This window comes from Neophocaena asiaeorientalis, unplaced genomic scaffold (assembly GCF_003031525.2).
Source record: "Neophocaena asiaeorientalis asiaeorientalis breed wild unplaced genomic scaffold, Neophocaena_asiaeorientalis_V1.1 scaffold138, whole genome shotgun sequence".
Classification (NCBI taxonomy): domain Eukaryota; kingdom Metazoa; phylum Chordata; class Mammalia; order Artiodactyla; family Phocoenidae; genus Neophocaena; species Neophocaena asiaeorientalis.
The window spans coordinates 6,653,062-6,674,305 of NW_020172632.1; the positions used below are offsets into that span (position 1 = coordinate 6,653,062).

Genomic DNA, 21,244 nt, shown 5'->3' on the forward strand with positions numbered 1-21,244 from the left:
GCTCCTTTCGTTCCCAGCAGGCCTTGAGCGCGGGAAGATGGCGGCGTCCAGGTGGAGGTCTTGAAGAGATCGGATCGGTATGGCGTTGGCGTCGAGGTCAGCAAGGCTGGCGCTTGCTCGCCCCGGGCGGCTCGGTCTTGGGAGCTGCGGGGCCCCAAGACGCGGGGCGTACGAGTGGGGCGTGCGCTCCACGCGGAAGCCCGAGCCTCCTCCCCCGGACAGGGTGTACGAGATTCCTGGACTGGAGCCCATCACCTACGCGGGGAAGATGCACTTTATGCCCGGTCTGGCGCGGCCAGTCTTCCCGCCCTGGGAACCTGGCTGGACGCCCCCGAAGTTCCGCCGCTTGCCCCCGCTTCACGAGCACCCGCTGTACAAAGACCAGGCCTGCTACGTCTTCCACCAGCGTTGCCGCCTCCTCGAGGGTGAGGCCCCAGGACGGGCGGGAGGGGACCTTGGTCCTCTACCCAGCACTGACCCCGACCTTCTGTGGCCTTGGGCAAGACGTTGAAACTCAGTGGGTCTCGGTTTCTCCGTCTGCGAAGTGGCCCGATATTGATTCTCATCTTCTGTGAATTGTTAGGATTAAGTGAGATGTAAAGAGGAGTATGTGTGAGGAAGTATTAGAGTTTTAGTGGCTAAGTGAAAAGATCTGGTTTCTAGGCCTAGCCCTGCCCCTCACCCTCTGTGTGATTTTGGGCAAGTGACTGAAGCTTCCTGAGCCTCCATTTCCTGTGAAATGAGTGGTTTTGACTAGGTGGTTCACATTGACCCAGCTCTTGCACCCTGGAGATGTAACTATGTTTGAGAACTAGTTGGAGGGGAATTATAGTGCAAAGAGACAACAGAAATGGTACTTAATCTGCAGGTCTATCGCCTCATTTCAGGTTAGTCAATCAAGTTAATTGGTAATTAGAATTGGTAATTGTGACAGAGAGGAAGTGATTTGCCAGTGAGCTCACAGGTGCACTGTGCGTTACTAGTGAAGCCAGGGCTACACCTCTGGTTTCCCAGGTCGATGTCCTTTGTCAACGGTCAGAGCTGAGATGTTTTCAGGGAAAGGATCTGGGCCTAAAATCCATTTAGTCCACTTCTGCTCTCTTTCACTCTCACTAAGAACAGGTCAAAATGACTTTAGCCAAAACCATCTGTATGTCTGGGGCAGTACGGGAAATTATGTTCCAGAGTCCCTGGAGGGGGTTGTTTATTGAGAGTCCTCTTACCCATTTTTTCCTCCTCATTCTTCCTTAGTCCCTAAATCAGAGTGGGGTTAGGACAGGTCCTGAAAACACAAAATGGTCCAGGTAAGTGGGAAAGAATTTTCCAGTAAGTAATTAGGAAAGAAAGAGACCTGGCAGGATTTGGGGACTAAGCCAGATAATAAATCCTAGGTTTGAAAAAAACTTATGTCAACTGGCCAGCCTCTTAAGCTGCTCAAACCCATTCCTGAAAGCTGTATTTTTGGCCTTTAAACACTTCCAGTATCCTCACAGGGTGCTGTGAAGGACCTCACAAGACTTGGCACCCTTGAGTGACCCTGGTAACATTACCATGTGGATGAAATGCATTAGCTGTGTCTTAGAAGTTAAGGTTAACTTGTTTGACTAGGCTGAAAACATACACTATGCTTTCACCATATGCAGAGGGGTTCTGTAAAGTCTGTAATAAAACTGCAAGATACAGGGCTAGAGAAGCAGATTGGGGTAATGGAGAGATCATGGGCTTTAACATAGACTCAGGTTCTCCTCCCAGCCCCATCGCTTACGAGGTTTGGGACTTGTAACAAATTCCTTAGTCTCTTGAGTTTCATCCTCCATTCCATAAAATCCCATCCAACTTGTAGTTAAAGTTCCTGGCACAGAGTAGATGGTAATGTTCAGTAAATGGCAGCTCTTACATATTATTCATATACTAGTGAACCATAAATTCTTAGTATTTTATCCATTTTCAAGTTTAAGGAACGGTGGCAGTGTTGGGACTAAAAGTCAGGTTACCCGACCCCCAGTCCAGGGTTCTTTCTGCTGCACCACAAAATCCAGAAGTTAATATTTCTAAATATTTGTGTTTCTGATGTCTTATGAGCCTTAAAGTGAAAAGTCTCATTACCTTTCATTTATCACCACAGAAGAGATTGTCTGAGGGTGTTTCCCTCAAAGTGTGCTAAGTTTGCTTTAATCCCAGACATAGTTTTTCAAATGAAGATGTATCTCTGAGTCGAGTGAGGTTTTTTCAACTGGGATGAGCAGCCTGCACCACAGCCCATCCCGCTGAGAGTAAGGGGGTTAAATTAGTTTTTGGAGACTAAGCACTCTGAATCAGATCTTTTTTTTTTTTTTTTTTTTTTTTTTGTACACGGGTCTCTCACTGTTGTGGCCTCTCCCGTTGCAGAGCACAGGTTCCGGACGCACAGGCTCAGCGGCCATGGCTCACGGGCCTAGCTGCCCCGCGGCATGTGGGATCTTCCCAGCCCGGGGCACGAACCCGTGTCCCCTGCATCGGCAGGCGGACTCTCAACCACTGCGCCACCGGGGAAGCCCTGAATCAGATCTTTTAGTTTATTTATACTCCTTCTTTTCCTGAAAAGTATTTTGGGCATCTTACAGAAATTTTGTAGCACAGCCAGATTAAATTAAAAATAGGTGAGAGGATCAGCACAAAGGAAAAATGAAACAGTGAATACAAAAAATCCATTCTGTGAGGTTGTATGTGTCCAGGGGAGCCCCAAAGTTGACTCTCAGCTTGCTAGCAGTCAACAAATGGTACAGAGATGGAGTCTGCTGACTAGGCCAGTTGCCTGTTTCTATAAATAGCTTTATTATAGTGAAACCATGCACACCTGTTTACTGATTACCTATGGCTGCTTTCGTGCTACAGTGGCAGAGCTGAGTAGTTGTGATAGAGACTGTGGCCCAGAAGCTGAAAATATTTACTGTCTGGCCCTTTAAGAAAAAGTTTGACCCCTGGTATAGAGAAACTTTGTGAGTTATGCAATTCACCATGTCCAAAAGACAAAACAGTGCTCTACCCAGGAAAAGCCCAACCTTCCTGTACAGAGGCCAGGGAGAAGTTCAGAAGGTCTCAGGGAGGACCCTGCATAATAAATGGAGCAACATCCTCAGAATGATTCTTTTGACAAATACAGCAGTACATTTCATAGGGCTTCATACAAAAATCTGCTTATAAAATAGCTTGTTACAGAATCTCTCAGAGTCAGATACGAAAGATAATCTAGTGCTCCCAAACTCAGGGCTCCTCAAGTTATTCATGATCCAGAAGTTATTTCCATTATTTCCAAAAGCTCTTTCCCTTGATAGAGCAGTATGCACTTAATCCTGGGCCCATATCTATTAAATGACATATATTTGGCAGACATGAGCTTTTCCAGCCAGGGACTAGGGTGTCAGTTAATAGAAAGGATCTAGGTTTTGAGAGGTTGGCATCTAATGATGTAGTCCTGTAATCTGGGGTCTGAATTCTGCAGGTAACAAACAAATCCTTGCCTGCAAGATTCAGCCTCATGATCTCAGCCATCTTAGTGGCTGTTTGAATTCCTCCTGAGGCAAGTACTCACTGCCTCAATCAACTGTTAACTGTCTTTAGATGGTCATTCCTGAAGCTGAGTTGAAATCTGGCTCTCATAGCTTCTGCTTTTTATTTTAGTTCTGACCCCTCAGATGTCGGAACAAATCCCATCTCTCTCTCAAGGCTGCTTTTTCCCCAAAATGCTACCCGGCAGGGATAAGCATCTCTTCCTGAATGACTTTCTTTTTTTTGGTTTTGGTTTTTTGTGACTGATGACTCTAAAGGTGTAAAGCAGGCTCTCTGGCTTACCAAGACCAAGTTAATAGAAGGCCTTCCTGAGAAAGTGCTTAGCCTTGCTGACGATCCAAGGAACCACATAGAGAATCAAGATGAATGTGTTCTGAATGTGATCTTTCACGCTCGTCTCTGGCACTCTACTGAAGACATCCCCAAGAGAGAGACCTACTGGTAAGTCTCCCCCAAGTCAATAAGGTTTCCAATTGATGGATCTTGGAGTCAGCCTGTTGCTTTACATCTCCAAATGTCTCTTCTTTTCTCCAAGCCCAGTCATTGTGGACAGTCTGATACAGCTGTGTAAATCCCAGATTCTCAAGCATCCTTCTCTGGCCAGACGGATCTGTGCCCAAAACAACACGTTATCCACCACCTGGAATCGAGGTTGGTCCTCCTGTATAGCAGAAAGCCTTTGTCTGTTCATTGTCTTTCTGCTCTTAGCCCCATCACCAGCTTATATTCCCTTCCCTGCTGCCATACCTATTCTCACTCCCATCCTTCATGGTTCAGTTTTGTGGCTCAGACATTGAAATGACATCCTCAGTGTCATTTCATTAGCCATAACCCAGCCTTTTCCTTTTTTTTTTTTTTTTGCAGTACGCGGGCCTCTCACTGTTGTGGCCTCTCCCGTTGCGGAGCACAGGCTCCGGATGCGCAGGCTCAGCGGCCATGGCTCACGGGCCTAGCCGCTCCGCGGCATGTGGGATCTTCCCAGACCGGGGCACAAACCCATGTCCCCTGCATCGGCAGGCGGACTCTCAACCACTGTGCCACCAGGGAAGCCCCAGCCGTTTTCTTTTTTAATCATTTCTTTTCAAGACTTAATTCAAACCGTATCTGTTCAGTGCCTCTCAGTGCCTAAAAGTTGAAGATAAGGAAGTAATAAAACATATAGTCTGCACTCCAAAGCTCATATTCTACTGCAAGAGCCTTCTTACTCCATTCATGCTTTTCTCATTTTCCAAATCCATTTTCCACATAGCTGCTAGAATGATCTTTCTAAAGTGCAGGTTGTCTTATGTCCCTTCCCTGTTTCAAATCCTTCATTGTCTCGCAATAGCTTGACCATTTATCGTGGTTTCCAAGGCTTTCTGTGATTTGGCCACCACCTGGTCTTTCTAGTCTTATCTCCTGCTCTCCTGCTCTCACCTCCATTCCCAGTTTACACTTAGCCACATGCAGCTTTTTGGCATCAGGCTTTGCCTTTGCATGTGCTGTACGTTCTGTCTGGAATGCTCTTTTCTTCTTTCCTCATTTGACTAAATTCTATGTGTCTGCATGACTCAGCTCAAGCCCCCTTCCCATGTGAATCCACAGGTTAGTTCTGTGCTACTTGTGTCCATATGCCTACTTTTATCATAACACACATTATTACTATATTGTGATTATTTAACATCTGTCTGCCCCACTAAACTGAACATCTGATGATAGAGACTGTGTCATATTCATTTTTGTCCACAGTGTGTAACAGTTCATGCCACACAAAAGGTGCTGACTGAAGGGATGGGTGAATTAATACCAAACCTCAGATGTTTTAGACAGGGATGTTCTGAAATCACAAGTGCTGTCTTTGGTGAATCCTGGAGCAGAGTAACCAGCTGTGGAGTAATTTGGGGTTTTCAGGACATCTGCTTGGTCAGGTTTCTCCAACTTGCCCTTTGAGTATGGACTTCCTGGCAAGGAGTCAGCTTTGTAGAGGTAATGGCACCACTAAGGAAGTTAGTGAACCTCATTAATAGAGGAGTACTTGTTGGCCCATTATCAAGTATTACCTCTAATTAAACTGCCCCATTTGGAGCTGTTGCTGGAGGAGGGATGTGGAGGGAATTGAATTGGAAACCACAGTAGAGTGGTCTGTGGGGAGAACCTAAAACCCAAGGTTAGGAGAGGTCCAGGCACATTTATCTTCCTTTCACATTATGTGTGAGGAAACAGGAAATACTTGAGAAAACTGTTCTTGAGGTGTGGGTATGATGTTTGCATACCCAGTAAAGGAGGACACATGCTAATGAAATGACATTGTTGTTGGCCAAACCAGTTTTTTTTTCCCACATCTTTATTGGAGTATAAATGCTTTACAATGTTGTGTTAGTTTCTGCTATACAACAAAGTGAATCAGCTATATGTATACATACATCCCCATATCCCCTTCCTCTTGAGCCTCCCTCCCACCCTCCCTATCCCATCCCTCTAGGTCGTCACAAAGCATCAAGTTGATCTCCTTGTGCTATGCAGCAGCTTCCCACTAACCATCCATTTTACATTTGGTAGTGTATACTCTCTCACTTCATCCCAGCTTCCCCTTACCCCCCACCCGTGCCCTCAAGTCCGTTCTTTTATGTCTGTGTCTTTATTCCTGCCCTGCCACTAGGTTCATCAGTACTGCTTTTTTAAATTCCATATATATGCGTTAGCATGCTGTATTTGTTTTTCTCTTTCTGACTTACTTCACTGTATGACAGATTCTAGGTCCATCCACCTCACTACAAATAACTCAATTTCATTCCTTTTTATGGCTGAGTAATATTCCATTGTATATATGTGCCACATCTTCTTTATCCATTCACCTGTTGATGCACATTTAGGTTGCTTCCATGTCCTGGCTATTGTAAATAGTGCTGCAGTGAACATTGTGGTAACTGTATCTTTTTAAATTATGGTTTTCTCAGGGTATATGCCCAGTAGTGGGATTGCTGGGTCATGTGGTAGTTCTATTTTTAGTTTTCTAGGGAACCTCCGTACTGTTCTCCATAGTGGCTGTATCAATTTACATTCCCACCAACAGTGTGTGAGGGTTCCCTTTAGAAGAATCCTTGCGTCCCTGGGATAAACCCCACTTGATCATGGCGTATGATTCTTTTAATGTGTTGTTGGATTCTGTTTTCTAGTATTTTGTTGAGGGTTTTTGAGTCTATGTTCATTGATATTGGTCTATAATTTTCTTTTTTTGTGATATCTTTGTCTGGTTTTGGTATCAGGGTGATGGTGGCCTTGTAGAAAGAGTTTGGGAGTGTTCCTCTCTGCAATTTTTTGGAAGAGTTTGAGAAGGATAGATGTTAACTCTTCTCTAAATGTTTGATAGAATTCATCTGTGAAGCCATCTGGTCATAGGCTTTTGTTTGTTGGAAGATTTTTAATTACAGTTCCAATTTCATTACCTGTGATTGGTCTGTTTATATTTTCTAATTCTTCCTGGTTCAATCTTGGAAGGTTGTACTTTTCCAAGAATTTGTCCATTTCTTCCAGGTTGTCCATTTTATTGGCATATAGTTGCTTGTAGCAGTCTCTTATGATCTTTTGTATCTCTGCAGTGTCAGTTGTAATCTGTCCTTTTTCATTTCTAATTTTATTGATTTTAGTCCTCTCCCTTTTTTTCTTGATGAGTCTGGCTAAAGGTTTATCAATTTTGTTTATCTTCTCAAAGAACCAACTTTTAGTTTTATTGATCTTTGCTATGGCCGAACCAGTTTTTAGACAGATAGGATCATCAGCCCTGGTCAGTTACCATCACATTGCGCTGTGTAGTATTTGATTTGTATTTCTCAAAGCCCAAGCACCACGAGGAAGGTTTGACCCCATGGAGAATCCCTAGGAGGCCATTCTCCAGGAGTCTTTCCAGATGGCATTTGGCCTCCTGTGGGGACCTCTGTGAAGGGCATCTGGACACATTCACAGCGAGCAGTCTTGCTGCTCAGTCAGATGTCAGTTCATTTCCTCATATACCTATGTGTCCCTGTGGCAAATATGCTAATCTGACTTAAGTGAGGCTTTCTGACTGGCTCTATTTTTTTTTTTTTTTTTTTTTTTTTTTTTTTTTTTACTCTGACCTGTTGAGGGCAATCTGGCCCTCTTCCTGGATTTGGTAGCCTTTCTCCTTAGCCTGTAGTTTCAGTACTTCTCTCTCTCCATCCCTCCTTCCTACCATATCATACTCCAGTTATCTGGGCTTACTTCCCTAAGCTCTGCCATGGAGCAGCATGCTTTGTGCTTTGGAACATGTTACTCCTACTTCACTAGAACAGTTTCCTCACTTTTCTTTGCCTGGCAAACTCTGACACAGCAGTTTTCAACCAAGGGTGGTTTTACCCTCTAGGGGGGATTTGGTATTGTCTGGAGACATTTTCGTTTGTCATAACTTGAACCAGAGCTGGGGCTAGTAGTGGAAGTTCTATTGGCATCTAGTGAGTAGAGGCCAGGGATGCTGCCAAATATCTACAGTGCATAGGACAGCCTCCCTCACCAAAGAATTACCTCATCCAAAATGTGAAGAGTGCCAGTGTTGAGAAGCTCCGCTCTTATCCATCTTTCAGAAGCAAGTTTAAAGGCATTGCTTCCCTCAGGAAGCATCTCAGGTATTCCAGAAGAGGTCAGTTGTCCCCACCTCTGCTCTCTCTGAGTGTGGTTCATACTTTTGTTGTACTCCCTAGCCAGCTCCGTGAAAGCAGAGAGTTACTCTCACTCATTTCTGCGTCCCCAGCTTAACGCAGGTGCCTGGGAAGGTCTGAACCCACAGCCTCTGAGCCCACAGAGATCCCCAGGCCTCAAGGCTCACTGGAAAGAGAACACAGGAAGAAGAGCGCATTTGTCAGTCCCTCTCTCAAGAAACCCGGGATTAACACCTTAACAAATGTTTTTTTTCTTTTAGGATAAAAACTATTCTTAACTAATCCTTTTTCTTTAAATTTTTAATTTTATATTGCAGTATAGTTGACTTACAGTGTTGTGTTAGTTTCAGGTGTGTATCAAAGTGATTTAGTTATATCTGTTCAGATTCTTTTCCCATATACCTTATTGCAGTAGGTCCTTGTTGATTATCTGTTTTTCTTTTTTTCTTTTATGGAAAGAATTGAGGGAGGCTTCCTAGAGGAGGTGATGATTGAGGTGAGGTCTTTTTTATTTATTTATTTATTTATTTATTTATCTTTGGCTGTGTTAGGTCTTCGTTTCTGTGCAAGGACTTTCTCTAGTTGCGGCGAGCGGGGGCCACTCTTCACTGCGATGCGCAGGCCTCTCACTGTCGCGGCCTCTCTTGTTGCGGAGCACAGGCTCCAGACGCACAGGCTCAGTAGTTGTGGCACACGGGCTTAGTTGCTCTGCGGCATGTGGGATCTTCCCGGACCAGGGCTCAAACCCGTGTCCCCTGCACTGGCAGGCAGATTCTCAACCACTGCACCACCAGGGAAGCCCCTGATTATCTGTTTTATATATAGTAGTGTGTATATGTTAATTCCAACCACCTAATTTATCCCTACCCCCCACCTTTCCCCTTTGGTAACCATTAGTTTGTTTCTAAGTCTGTGAGTCTGTTTCTGTTTTGTAAATAAGTTCATTTGTGTCATTTTTTTAGATTCCACATATAAGTGATATCATATGATACTTGTCTTTCTCTGACTTACTTCACTTAGTATGATAATCTCTAGGCCCATCCATCTTGCGCAAATGGCATTATTTCATTCTTTTTTATGGCTGAGTAATATTCCATTGTATATATGTACCATTATTCCATTGTATATATGTATCTTTTTTATCCATTCCTCTGTTGATGGACATTTAGGTTGCTTCCATGTCTTGGCTGTTGTAAATAGTGCTGCAGTGAACACTGGGGTGCGTGTATCTTTTCGAAGTATGATTTTCTCTGGATATATACCCAGGAGTGGGATTGCTGGATCATATGGTAGTAGCTCTATTTTTAGTTTTTTAAGGAACCTCCATACTCTTCTCCATAGTGGCTGTACCAAGTTACATTCCCATAAACAGTGTAGGAGGATTCCGTTTTCTCCACACCCTCTCCAGCATTTATTGTTTGTAGACTGTTTTTTTAATTTACTTATTGTATTTATTATTTATTTTTGGCTGCATTGGGCCCTCACTGCTGTGCGCGGGCTCCCTCTAGTTGTGGCAAGCGGGGGCTATTCTTCACTACGGTGCACGGGCCTCTCATTGCAGTGGCCTCTCCTGTTGCCGAGCACGGCCTCCAGGAGTGTGGGCCTGAGCATTTGTGGCACACGGGCTCAGTAGCTGTGGCTTGCGGGCTGCAGAGCGCAGGCTCAGCAGCTGTGGCGCATGGGTTCAGTTGCTCCATGGCATGTGGGGTCCTCCCAGACCAGGGTTCAAACCTGTGTCCCCTGCATTGGTGGGCAGACTCTCAACCACTGTGCCACCACTCTGCAACCACTGTGCCACCACTCTGCAACCACTGTGTGAAGTCCCTGTTTGTAGACTTTGATGATGGCCATTCTGACTGGCGTGAGGTGATACCTCTTAATAGTTTTGATTTGCATTTCTCTAATAATTAGTGATGTTGAGTATCTTTTCATGTGCTTTTTGGCCGTCTGTATGTCTTCTTTGGAGAAATGTCTATTTAGATCTTCCCATTTTTGATTGGGTTTTTTTTCGATATTGAGCTGCATGAGCTGTTTGTATATTTTGGAGATTAATCCCTTGCCAGTCGCATCGTTTGCAAATACTTTTTCCCATTCTGTGTGTTGTCTTTTTGTTTTGTTTATGGTTTCCTTTACTGTGCAAAAGCTTTTAAGTTCGATTAGTTTCCAATTTGTTTTGTTTTTATTTTCATTACTCTAGAAGGTGGATCAAAAAAGATATTGCTGCAATTTATGTCAGAGTGTTCTACCTATGTTTTCCTCTAAGAGTTTTATAGTATCCATTCTTACATGTAGGCTTGTGCAGGCTTCCTCGTGGGAGGGACTGGTGCTCGCCCACTGGTGGGTGTCGCTGGGTCTTGTCCCTCTGGCGGGCAGGGCTGTGTCAAGGGTGTGTTTAGAGGGGGCTGTGGGCTGAGGAAGACTTTAAGCAGCCTGTGTGCTGATGGGCAGGGCTGTGTTCCCGCCCTGTTGGTTGTTTGACTGGAGCCATCCCTGCCCTGGAGCCTGTGGGCTCTTGGGTGGGGTCAGGTCTTGGCATCAAAATGGTAGCCTCCAGGACCGTTCACGCCAATGAGTACTCTCCAGTACCTCTGCCACCAGTGTCCTTGACCCCGCTGTGAGCCACAGCTGCCCCCCGCCCCCCCCCCTCCACTTCCCCGGGAGACCCTCCAAGATCAGCAGGTAGGTCTGGCCCAGGCTCCTATGAGGTCAGTGCTTTTTCCCCTGGGTCCTGGTGCACACAAGACCCTGTGTCCGCCTTCCAAGAGTGGCATTTCTTTATCTCCCAGTCCTGTCGAGTTCCTGCAATCAAGCCCCACTGCCCTTCAAAGCCAAATGCTCTGGGGATTCCTCCTCCTGATGCCAGACCCCCAGACTGAAGAGCCTTTTGTGGGGCTCAGAACTCTCACTCCTGTGGGAGAACCTCTGTGATGTAATTATTTTCCAGTCTGTGAGTTGCCCACTCAGTGGATGTGGGATTTAATTGTATTTCGAATGCACCCCTCCAACCATCTTGCTGTGGCTTCTTCTTTGTCTTTAGAAGTAGAATATCTTTTTTGGTAGGTTCCAGTCCTTTTTTGTCGATGGTTGTTCAGCAGTTAGTTGTTTCGTTTTTTTTGTGTGTGTGGTACGCGGGCCTCTCACTGTTGTGGCCTCTCTCGTTGTGGAGCACAGGCTCCGGACGCGCAGGCTCAGCAGCCATGGCTCACGGGCCCAGCCGCTCCGCGGCATGTGGGATCCTCCCGGATCGGGGCACGAACTCGTGTCCCCTGCACCGGCAGGCGAACTCTCAACCACTGCGCCCCCAGGGAAGCCCAACAGTTAGTTGTTTTGGTGTTTTTGTGAGAGGAGGTGAGCTCAGGTCCTTCTCCTCCACCATCTTGTTCTCGTGTCCCCTTCTATTCTTTAGAATTAAGATCACTAGATTAGGAATGATGTGACCTTCATTTCAACTCCAGTCCTGTTACATGCGTGTTCTGTGACTTCAGCCAGGCCACTCAGTCCTTTGGATCTGATGTTTCCTTGTCTACTCCAAGGCCCGGCAGAGGCAGAGGCAGAGGATGGCACCCTTCAAGTGAAGGAGGCTCACCTGCTTACATGATAAGCGCAAGGATGAATTTCCAAAGTTCTGTTTTCTGTGATGAGGCAGATCAGATAGTAAAGCTGTAAAAGACTTGAGGAGCATGGCAGGATGAAAGCTTTAGACTTTGCCTCGCTAAGGCTTTAGACCAGGTTAGACTAATCGTTTTTCTCCCCCTTTAGAGTCTACTCTTATTCAGGTCCATGGTTCCAGTGGAGCCCAACTGAATGCCAAGGATCCTCTGCCCCCCATAGCCTCCCAAGAGGAAGTAGAAGCTACTAAGAATCATGTTCTTGAGACCTTCTATCCCATATCTCCCACTGTGGGTCTTCAGGAATGCAGTGTTTATGATGTGAACGATGACACAGGTAAGTATCAAAGCCTTTGACTTTAGGCAGTGTGCAGATGAGGGACAAGCTTTCTCCAAAGAGAAAGGAAACACTTGAGTACTTAGTATCTGCTAGGCACCTCATGTGCATTTTCTCCTAAGAGCCGTGTAGCAGCCCTGTGAGATAGGTACCAGTAAACCCCATTTTATAGGCAAGGAAACTGAGACTCAGGGAGGTTTGGATTGGCTCAAAGGCTGACTTTACTTTTGACCCCTGAGAAGTATTCTGTTACATCAGTTGTAATGGGTAGCTTGAGGGGCTTTTGACCAGGCATCAGGTGTTTCCTTTATTCATAGTTCCCTTGAAAGGCACCCCCTCTCTGTGTACCCTGTAAACTCTGCCAACCTCCTGCTAGGATGGAGGAAGGCCCACAGTCCTTGAATGGGGCTCTTCATCCCACCTCCGTCAAACAAAGCACCACCACCTCCCCAGTGAGCCAAGACAGAAACTAGGGAGTCAGGCTGCGCAGGCCTGCAGTTCCTGCCATCCACTCAGTCATTAAGGTAGCACCTTTCTCCTTAACCTCTCTCCATTTCCACAGCTACACCTCAGTCAGTCCCTACTGTCTCTCATCCAGCCTATTACCACAACCTCTCGACAGGTTAGTCTGACCCAGGCTGTTTTCCTCTCTGGTCCCTCTAGTTCACAGTTCCAGAGTAGTCTTTTGTTTGTTTGTTTGTTTTATAAATTTATTTATTTATTTATTTATTTTTGGCTGCATCGAGTCTTCGTTGCTGCACGCGGGCTTTCTCAAGTTGTGGAGAGTGGGGGCTACTCTTCGTTGCAGTGGCTTCTCTTGTTGCAGAGCACGGGCACTAGGGCATGTGGGCTTCAGTAGTTGTGGCACACAGGCTCAGTAGTTGTGGCACACAGGCTCAGTAGTTGTGGCTTGCAGGCTCTAGAGCGCAGGCTCAGTAGTTGTGGCTCACGGGCTTAGTTGCTCCGTGGCATGTGGGATCTTCCCGGACCAGGGATCGAACCCATGTCTCCCCTGCGTTGGCAGGCGGATTTCAACCACTGTGCCACCAGGGAAGCCCCAGAGTAGTCTTTATAGAACACAGATTTAATCCCATTGCTCTCCATGCCCACCTCCCCATTGCCTGTTGGATAAAGTTTGAACTCCTTAGCTTATCACATGAAGGCCTTCACATCTGACCTCTGCCCCTCTCTCCAGCCTCATCTTTGTCTCCTCCCCGACAAGCCCCCTGTATTCCAACTGTGGCTTTTCTCACCACCATGCTTTGGCACTTCCTTTTCCCTCTGCCTGCACTTTTGACCATTCACCTCTTTTTGTCTTCGTTTAATGACTACTCATCTGTCACAATTCACCTTAGGACTCACTTCTTCCCAGAAATGCTCTGCAACCTCGCAGTCTGGTCTGGGGCCTTTCGTCTGTCCTCACACAGCCCCCTGGCTTCCCTCGTGTCTTGACATGTCCCTCTGTGTGGATGTGATCAGTTTTCCTGTCTGTCTCCCCTCTAGACTTGGTGAGCTCCTCAAAGGCAGTGGCAGGCGCCACGTGGGCTCTGTTCCTGGTTCCTGTGTTAGAGCTTGGCAGAGAGTGAGTGCTGAGTGTTGGGTACTCACACGTGCGGAGGAACTGAGGCAGACAGGAAAGTCATGTCTCTTTTTCTTAAGTAGTGCTCTCCTCTGGGATTTTCAGAGCCCACACTTTTCCCAGCCTCTTTCTGCCTCTGTTTCACCCACTTTCGCTAATCCAGGTCAGTCACTCTAGAAGCCCCCAGCCTCCAAGGGTTTGCTCACGGCCATGTAGGGGAAGCAGTGGTGACCTGGCAGGGTTGTGGCTGAGATGAACAAATGCTGAACTCTGATGCTCAGCATAGTGTTGTGAGGTATGAGGCAAGTCATTTGTTACTAATAATCAAGTATTCAATTTTGCAAGTGATGTGCTTTTTAAAAAAATAATTACCATAGATTTCAGGTTATCCTTCTAATATCACTATCCTCTGTGTGCTTGAATGAGCGAGAAAGGGGTGGAGTTAGAGCTAGCCTGCAAGAATCACCTGGAACCGGTTGGCAAACATTTTCTGTAAAGAGCCAGATGGTATTTTAGGTTTTGCAAGCCACGTATGGTCTCTGTCACAGCTACGTAATAGACATATGTAAATGAGTGGGTGTGGGTGTGCTCCAGTAAAAATTTTATTTTCAAAAACGGGCCAGATTAGGCCGGCAGGTTGACGTTTGCCAGCCCCTGAGCTATAGTGATAATATCTACCTCTACTGAGTCTCTGTCGTGCCTGGCACTAAGCTGAGGTTGGGTGACTTTCCTGAGGCTTTGGGGCAGGCTGATTAATCTTTTCTACCCCTCCACATGATGGCATGTCTTGCAGGATTCCGGGAGGGTTATCCTTACCCATATCCCCATACCCTGTATTTGCTGGAGTCAGCCAATTTACGACCACACCGCTTTCAACCAGATCAGCTGCGGGCCAAGATGATCCTGTTTGCCTTTGGCAATGCCCTGGCTCAGGCTCGGCTCCTCTATGGGGTACGTATGTGGAGAAGACCACCGAGCTGCCTTACATTGTGTTGGTTTCCTGCCTTACACTACTCAAAGGAAAGGGGGCATGGAGGGATTTATTTTTTTGCTTGACTGAGGAGTTTTAGGGAGAGGCACTTCCACTCACCCTACAGAGATGAGCTGCCATCTGCTGGGGGCCTACGATGTGCTTGTCTTTAACATAAGATGCCTCATTTTTTGTATCACAATAGCCCACAAGGTTTCATTGCGATCGCCATTTTTCAGATTATGCCTCTGAATCCCAGGGAGGCTTGTCCAGAATTACACAGCAGTAAGTGGTGGAGAAAGGATTGGGACTAGGTAGACCCAACTCCTAAGGCTTCAGTTGTCTGTGCTCCAGCACACTGCCTCTGTTCTGTACTGTTGGAGCCCAGAGCATAAGGCTCCATCGGGCAGGCAGGAGGAAGTGAAGCAGGAGATGGCCCAGGCCTGCCTGCCCACTCAGGACAGGTTCTGAGGACCCAAGATACCACTTGGATGGTAGCCCTTTGATTCTAAGAGGAGGTCTCAGGGACTATAGATGTTATAGAATGCAGGCTGAGTGGTTGTCACACAGTGCTGTCCCATGATTGGAGGAAAGCCTGGCGGGGGAGCAAAGGCCTCCAGGAAGGGGATGACAATATGGGAGTCCCCAAGCAGGCCTGGGACACCAGATCCCTGGCTTTTTGTGTGTGTGTTGTGGGGCGAGAGGGGAGGGATGATGTTGAGGGCTGCTGTCGGGCTCTCAGGTATTGGTTAGAGCCTAAGGCCCTCCTGGAGGAGTGATGAACTTCAGAATGCTCTGTTTCCCATCTTACTTGGTCTCAGTGGGGTTGGTACAGTGTGGTTAGCCTAATGAGATAGAGAGTAGTATGGACCTTGCCTGTATTGAGCATCTGCTACATGCCAAACATTTAATTAGGGCTCTTTATAGCAGTGGTTCTCAAAATATGGTCATGGATTAGCAGCATGGACATCATCTGGGGACTTGTTGGAAATGCAACTTCTCAGACCCACCCCAGACATCCTGCATCAGAAGCTCTGGGGGTGGGGCCTGGCAGTCTCTTTTAACAAGCCCTCCAGGTGATTTTGGTACAAGCTCAAATTTGAAAACCACTCCACTAAAATTTGAGAACCATTGCATTATTTAATCCTTGTAGCAACCCCGCCGTGGCAGATACTATTAGCTTCATTTTACAGATGAAGAAACTGAAGCTCAGGGAGGCTCAGTAACTTCCCCAAGGTCACACAGCTAAGAGATTAGCAGCTGTCACATCTTTATGTGACCTTCTTGTGTCTTTCCAGTCCTTGGGAGGTTATCTTAATTCCCATTCTCTGACATACTTTCTGAAGGCTCTGGAAGGTTTGGTAACTTGCCCAGGATCCCACAGCTAATGAGTAGGGAAGCAAGCATTGGAACCCTGATCTCTCCAACTTCAGAGGACATGCTGCCTCCTGACTCTGGGCAAGGATAGGGAGGCAGAGATAGTCACATGCCAGGTCCCAGGCCTGCAGGCTCATTGTAGCTTCTGTGCCAGCAGAGCATGGGTAGCAGTGCTGTCACTAATTGCCACCCAGTTGGGTAGGAGAGGAGGTCTCCCCCAACCCCTCCAGGTACAAATTATTCCTGGGGATGTGAAGTTGAGCAATTACGGGAAGAGCCTCTGTGTAAAAGGTAAAATTGCTGAGAAATTTATGTACTACCTGCAGTTTTATTGATCTGTAGAGGGAGATAAGAGTCAATACAGAATTCTCAGCTAACACTTAGAGGTACTTTTCTTTTTTATTTCTCACACAGCTAAAAACAGGTATTTCTAAGGCCAACGGTCCCAGTGTGGCCTACACTGAGGTCTGACATTAGCTATTCCTAATGTCAGATTCAGCCCTGGAGCGATGAATGTAGGCAGCATCTTTGAATCAAGGATGCTTTGCTTCATGGGGCCTGCCTATTGAATCTTTGTCCAGTGGATAGCAGTCACCAAACTGGATTCCTGCAGGCTCAGTAGGGTGAACATATGATTTGTCATCCAGACTGGTATACTTTTGAGAATGGCAGAGGAGCTACTATCAGATACAATGGGACACTAGGTGTGGACCAGAACAGTAAGATTCCAAGTGATTTAATAGCCTGGGGTCTGATCCTGGGTAACCTTGAGCAAATTATACCACCTCTCTGAACCTCAGTTTCCTCATCTGTTAAGTGGGTATGTACCACTGGATTTATGAGATTAGAGGTGACTTTATGTGAAACTGGTGTGATACCTGGCACACGAGGCCTTCAGTAAACGGTTGCTAGTGGTATTACTGTTAACAAGGGGCACTAATTGAAAGAGGTAGTCAGCAAATGTGTTGACGGGTGGAATCCTGGGGCCGGCACAGCTGGAGTGGACACTCAGGGATCTGACACATACTCAGAGTTGCACTGAGAGGCTGAAGCTCAGGTGAGATGCCTGCCAGTGGGCTTAGGGCATTCCAGATGCCCAGCCCTGAGGAGTAAAGTAAGGCAGATGGAAAGTGTGACTGGTCTAGCACTAGCCATTGTAGGTTCTGATGCCACACATCGTTGTGACTTCAGATGAGTCACTGCCTCACCCAGTCTGTTTCCTCAACTGTCAAATGGAGTGAGAACTGAATGAGATTATATATATTATATGAATTGACCCTCCAGGTTAACATTTGATAGACGTCACTGTTGTCACCATCAGGTTACAGCCGTGAGTTGGAGGGGTTCGCCGTCATTAACCTCCCAGCTCATCCTTCTGTACTGTGCAGCTTGCCTGGCAATCACCTCTCAGTGGCAGGCATTAGTACTTTAATGTGCTCAAGTTGAAGAGCAGGTACCCCAGGGCCACGAGGCATCTGAGGCCAGGCAGAGCCAGGCTGGGTGTGGGCGAGAAGGCCTGGCCCTGGACAGTGCCCTCAGCTCCGCATTCTCTTTTCAGTGTCCTGCGGGGGGAACCACTAAAGAGGGGTGGGGGTTTATTTCGAAGACCAGAACTAGAAATTGCCTGGTTTGTGCTGCTCCTTTCACCCCACCATTTCTGATTTGATTTACTTGTCCTCTTTTCCTCTCAGAACGACACTAAGGTTTTGGAGCAGCCAGTAGTCGTGCAAAGTGTGGGCACTGATGGACGTGTCTTCCAGTTCCTGGTGCTACAGCTGAACACCACAGATCTGGCCTCTGATGAGGGTGTCAAGAATCTAGTCTGGATAGACTCGGATCAGCTCCTCTATGAGCATTTTTGGTGTCTCCCGGTGGTCAGAAAGAAGGCAGTTGTGGTAAGTCCAGCCGCCTCTGGCCTGGTGATGGGCCCAGGGCCAGGACTCACCCTCCCCAGAGTGAGCCTGGCTTGGGGTTGACGGGATGCTTGTGAGTGGGGCCCCGGCTTTAGGGTCTTCACGCTCAGGACCTCTGCCTGGAGGGATACTTCAGCCCTGCCCATTACCTAAAACAGTGCCTTCCACCCTGGGCCCCAGCCCGCTCTTCACCTCACCTCCCGCGCTCCCCGGTGCCCACCACGCCGAGCTCCTTGTAGCTGTCCAGTACGCGCCGCTGCCTGAGTAGCTCAGGATCCCAGTAGGTGCTGTTCCCTTTACAGAGGAGGCTGCTTCCTCCTTGCTCCCTCCTCCCTCTCCCCCCTTTCCCTGTCATCTGCTTGTCTTCTAATTGTCATTCCAGGTTTAGCATAAAGACCCACCATCCCAATCCCAGCCTTGCTTAAGTACCTTGGGTGGGTTCCCATAGCCCCTGGGTCCCCCCAGTCACAGCACAGTCACGCTGCTGTTCTATAGTTATCTGTTTATGTATTCTTCTCCTCTGTTAAACCGAGCACTGAGATCCTCAAAGGCTGAGTCCATGAATGATGCGTTCATTTCATTCCTCCATGGCATTGTCGCTCACTGCTGCACCTTCAGTGCTCGGCTGACAGAGAGCAGGCCTGTGTTCTGTGTAGTGGGCAGTGGCAGTATCTAAATAGAATCATGATGTAATACCAGGCAGTGATAAGCGCTCTGAAGAGACAAAACAGGACTGGGGGATGAGACAGAACAGAGCGGGGTGCTGCTGGATCTGTGGCCGACGAGCCATGTCCCACACAGGGCCTCAGTAGATTTGTTGAAATGTAGTTGTTGAGCCTTTGAACATTATCTGTATGTTAGTGGAATGATGAGTTCTCCAGTGTCTGTCAGTATTGTCTACCCCTGAAATGCCTACTGGTCTGGTCCCTTCTCTTTGGCCCCAGACACCATTCATTGTCCCTCACCTGTGCGGCCACACCAGCCTCCTCCACGTCCCTCTGCTCTTAGTTGTGCTCTCCCTCTCCCCTTCACGTCTTCAGGTCCTCTTCTTTCAGCCTCTTCCTTCCAAAATAGTGACTTAGTGCCAGGCCTCTGCTGGTGTGGTCACGTGACTCCTCCTTACCTGTCTCTTCCCACACCCACCCCACCTCCACCATCACGGACCCTGGGCTCCAGCCTCACCCTAGCTCTTCCCACCTTCATTTGTGCCTCCAGACCAGTGCATATACTGGCCTCTCTGAAGTCTCCTTTCTTTTTTCTTTCTGGCCCATTCTGTTGTACTTGCCCTTTAAGACTCATTCATACATGCTCTCTTCCATGTATGGAAGTCAGTGTGTTAGTTATTTTCTCCCGTTTTCTTAGCGTCTTTTTCCTACTTCTATTATGAGGCCCATCACCTTGTATTATCACTATTGCAAACCTGGCTGGAAGCTCCTTAAGGGTGGGAGCCAGATTCAAGTCATTATTGGATTTCCAGCACTGGGCACAGCTCTGATACAGAGAAGGTGCCTGATGAATGTGTGTGGAGGGAGTGAGGGATATTGTCCCTGGGAATCAAAAGGGGCAACAGAACATTTGTTTGTGGTGGTTGAGGTGAGCAGGATTAGGGATCAGGGCAATGTCAACAGACGATTTGGCTGAAAGGTTCTGGGATGCTTCGTATCCTCCTCGCTAGTCCAGCGCCCCCGGCATCTCTTGGCACCAGCTCCCCAGCGCTCCTCCTTGGTCGTGAGAGAAAGAAACAGTTATTATCCAGGCACTTAGGATTTGCATGAAACCTACCTTTGTTTTAATTGCTGCCATTCAACCTAGTAGCAGGATCCTAATGGGCTGTGTTCTTTCCAGGAACCTGTTGGGCCGACTGGTTTCCAGCCAGAGACATTCAGGAAGTTTTTAGCTCTGTATTTGCACGGTGCTGTGTGAGCCAAGGACCGTTCTGAGGCCTGGAGCTCCCTGTGCCCCTCTCCCCCTGAGGGTCCTGGGTCCTGGGTGGTGCCTGGGGCCTGCTCGGAGCCCAGTGCTCCTTTGGCTGGTGGTCTCACTGACAATAAAGAGCCCTTCTGGTGCACTGGAGCCTGTGCTTGTTGTGGGGGTGCCATCAGGAGGGGCACCCACAGATGCGTGTGGGCCCTTGCCATGAGCCTGCCTCTGCACAAGTGCTGGCCCTGGAGCCTGACCTACCCCAGCTTTGTCCGTGACCCATCTTGTGACTTTAAATAAGAATCTTCATCTCTCTGAGTTTCAGTTTCTTCATCTGAAACTTGAGGCTAATATGACCTACACTGTTTGCTTCATATTAGGTGTCTGTGATGGTCGCTAGGCTCTATGGCATTACTTAAATTGTGGACACATTCCACAATGACTGCAGAAGATCTGAATAGAATATTCATTGTAAATTTCTCACTGAGTACATCCCTGGTTCAGCTGGCCTCTGTTCAGATAGCATCAAGTCCTGCTCTGGGCCAGGCAGCGTATACACAGCATCTTGTTCATTCCTCACAAAACCCTTGCAAGGTAAATGTTTCCATATTCAAGAGAAGTGTTGAATTCCTCCTGTGTGCGGGGCAGCATTCTGGGCCCTGTAGATGAGGGGGTGCAGATAGTGTAAGGAATTGCTGAAGGTCACGCAGCTGGTGTTGTAGGTCGACTCCCTTAGGAAACCCTGAGATGGAGATTTGCAGGTGAAAGCTCGGGGAGAGCCTTGAGGGTCAGCACGTGCGGGGAGTGACGATAGCAGCACCGGGTGGAAGAGGGACTGAGCTCAGTGAGTTTGCACCTGAAGCCTTTGGCTGGTTCCCGGCTCCGTGGGCCCCCTGGAACAGAGTTGTCCTCATGGAGCCGAGGTGCTGAGCCTTTCTACAAACACCAGTGACTTGTCACCAGTCACTGGATAACACTGCTCCCAATTCGGGAGAGACCTCGGGTGAGGTGGCTTTGTTGGGCTGAGTGCGATTCCCGAGGGACTTTACTGAGAGCAGGCAGCCAGGACACTTCCTGCTGTGGGAGGATCACTCTGAAGAGGGGTCCAGGAGCCCATGTCACCTCCATCCATAACAGTGCTGTTTCCAGCCCCGTGTCCCTGACTCCCAGGTTGTACTCCTTCCACTTTACAAGGTACCTTTTAGGCTGGGCAGGGCAGGGTTTACCAGGAAAAGGACAGATTGGGCTGGTGGTGGTGTGTGTGAAGGGGTTACTGGGGAAGGCGGCGAGTGTGCAAAAGCAGGGGGTCGAAAAAGATCCTGGAGCACTGGGGAGTGGT

The 21,244-nt window shown here is 47.7% G+C and overlaps 1 protein-coding gene across 1 annotated transcript; it reads left to right on the plus strand.

Moving 5' to 3' along the window:
* Positions 1 to 15: 15 nt before the first annotated feature.
* Positions 16 to 20,058, plus strand: MRPL37 (mitochondrial ribosomal protein L37). The gene is made up of 7 exons (XM_024739238.1): positions 16 to 425; positions 3,807 to 3,990; positions 4,085 to 4,200; positions 11,961 to 12,146; positions 14,519 to 14,676; positions 17,764 to 17,967; positions 19,831 to 20,058. The coding sequence occupies exons 1-7, from the start codon at positions 80 to 82 to the stop codon at positions 19,906 to 19,908; spliced, it is 1,272 nt and encodes a 423-aa protein (XP_024595006.1). The 5' UTR covers positions 16 to 79; the 3' UTR covers positions 19,909 to 20,058.
* Positions 20,059 to 21,244: the final 1,186 nt, after the last annotated feature.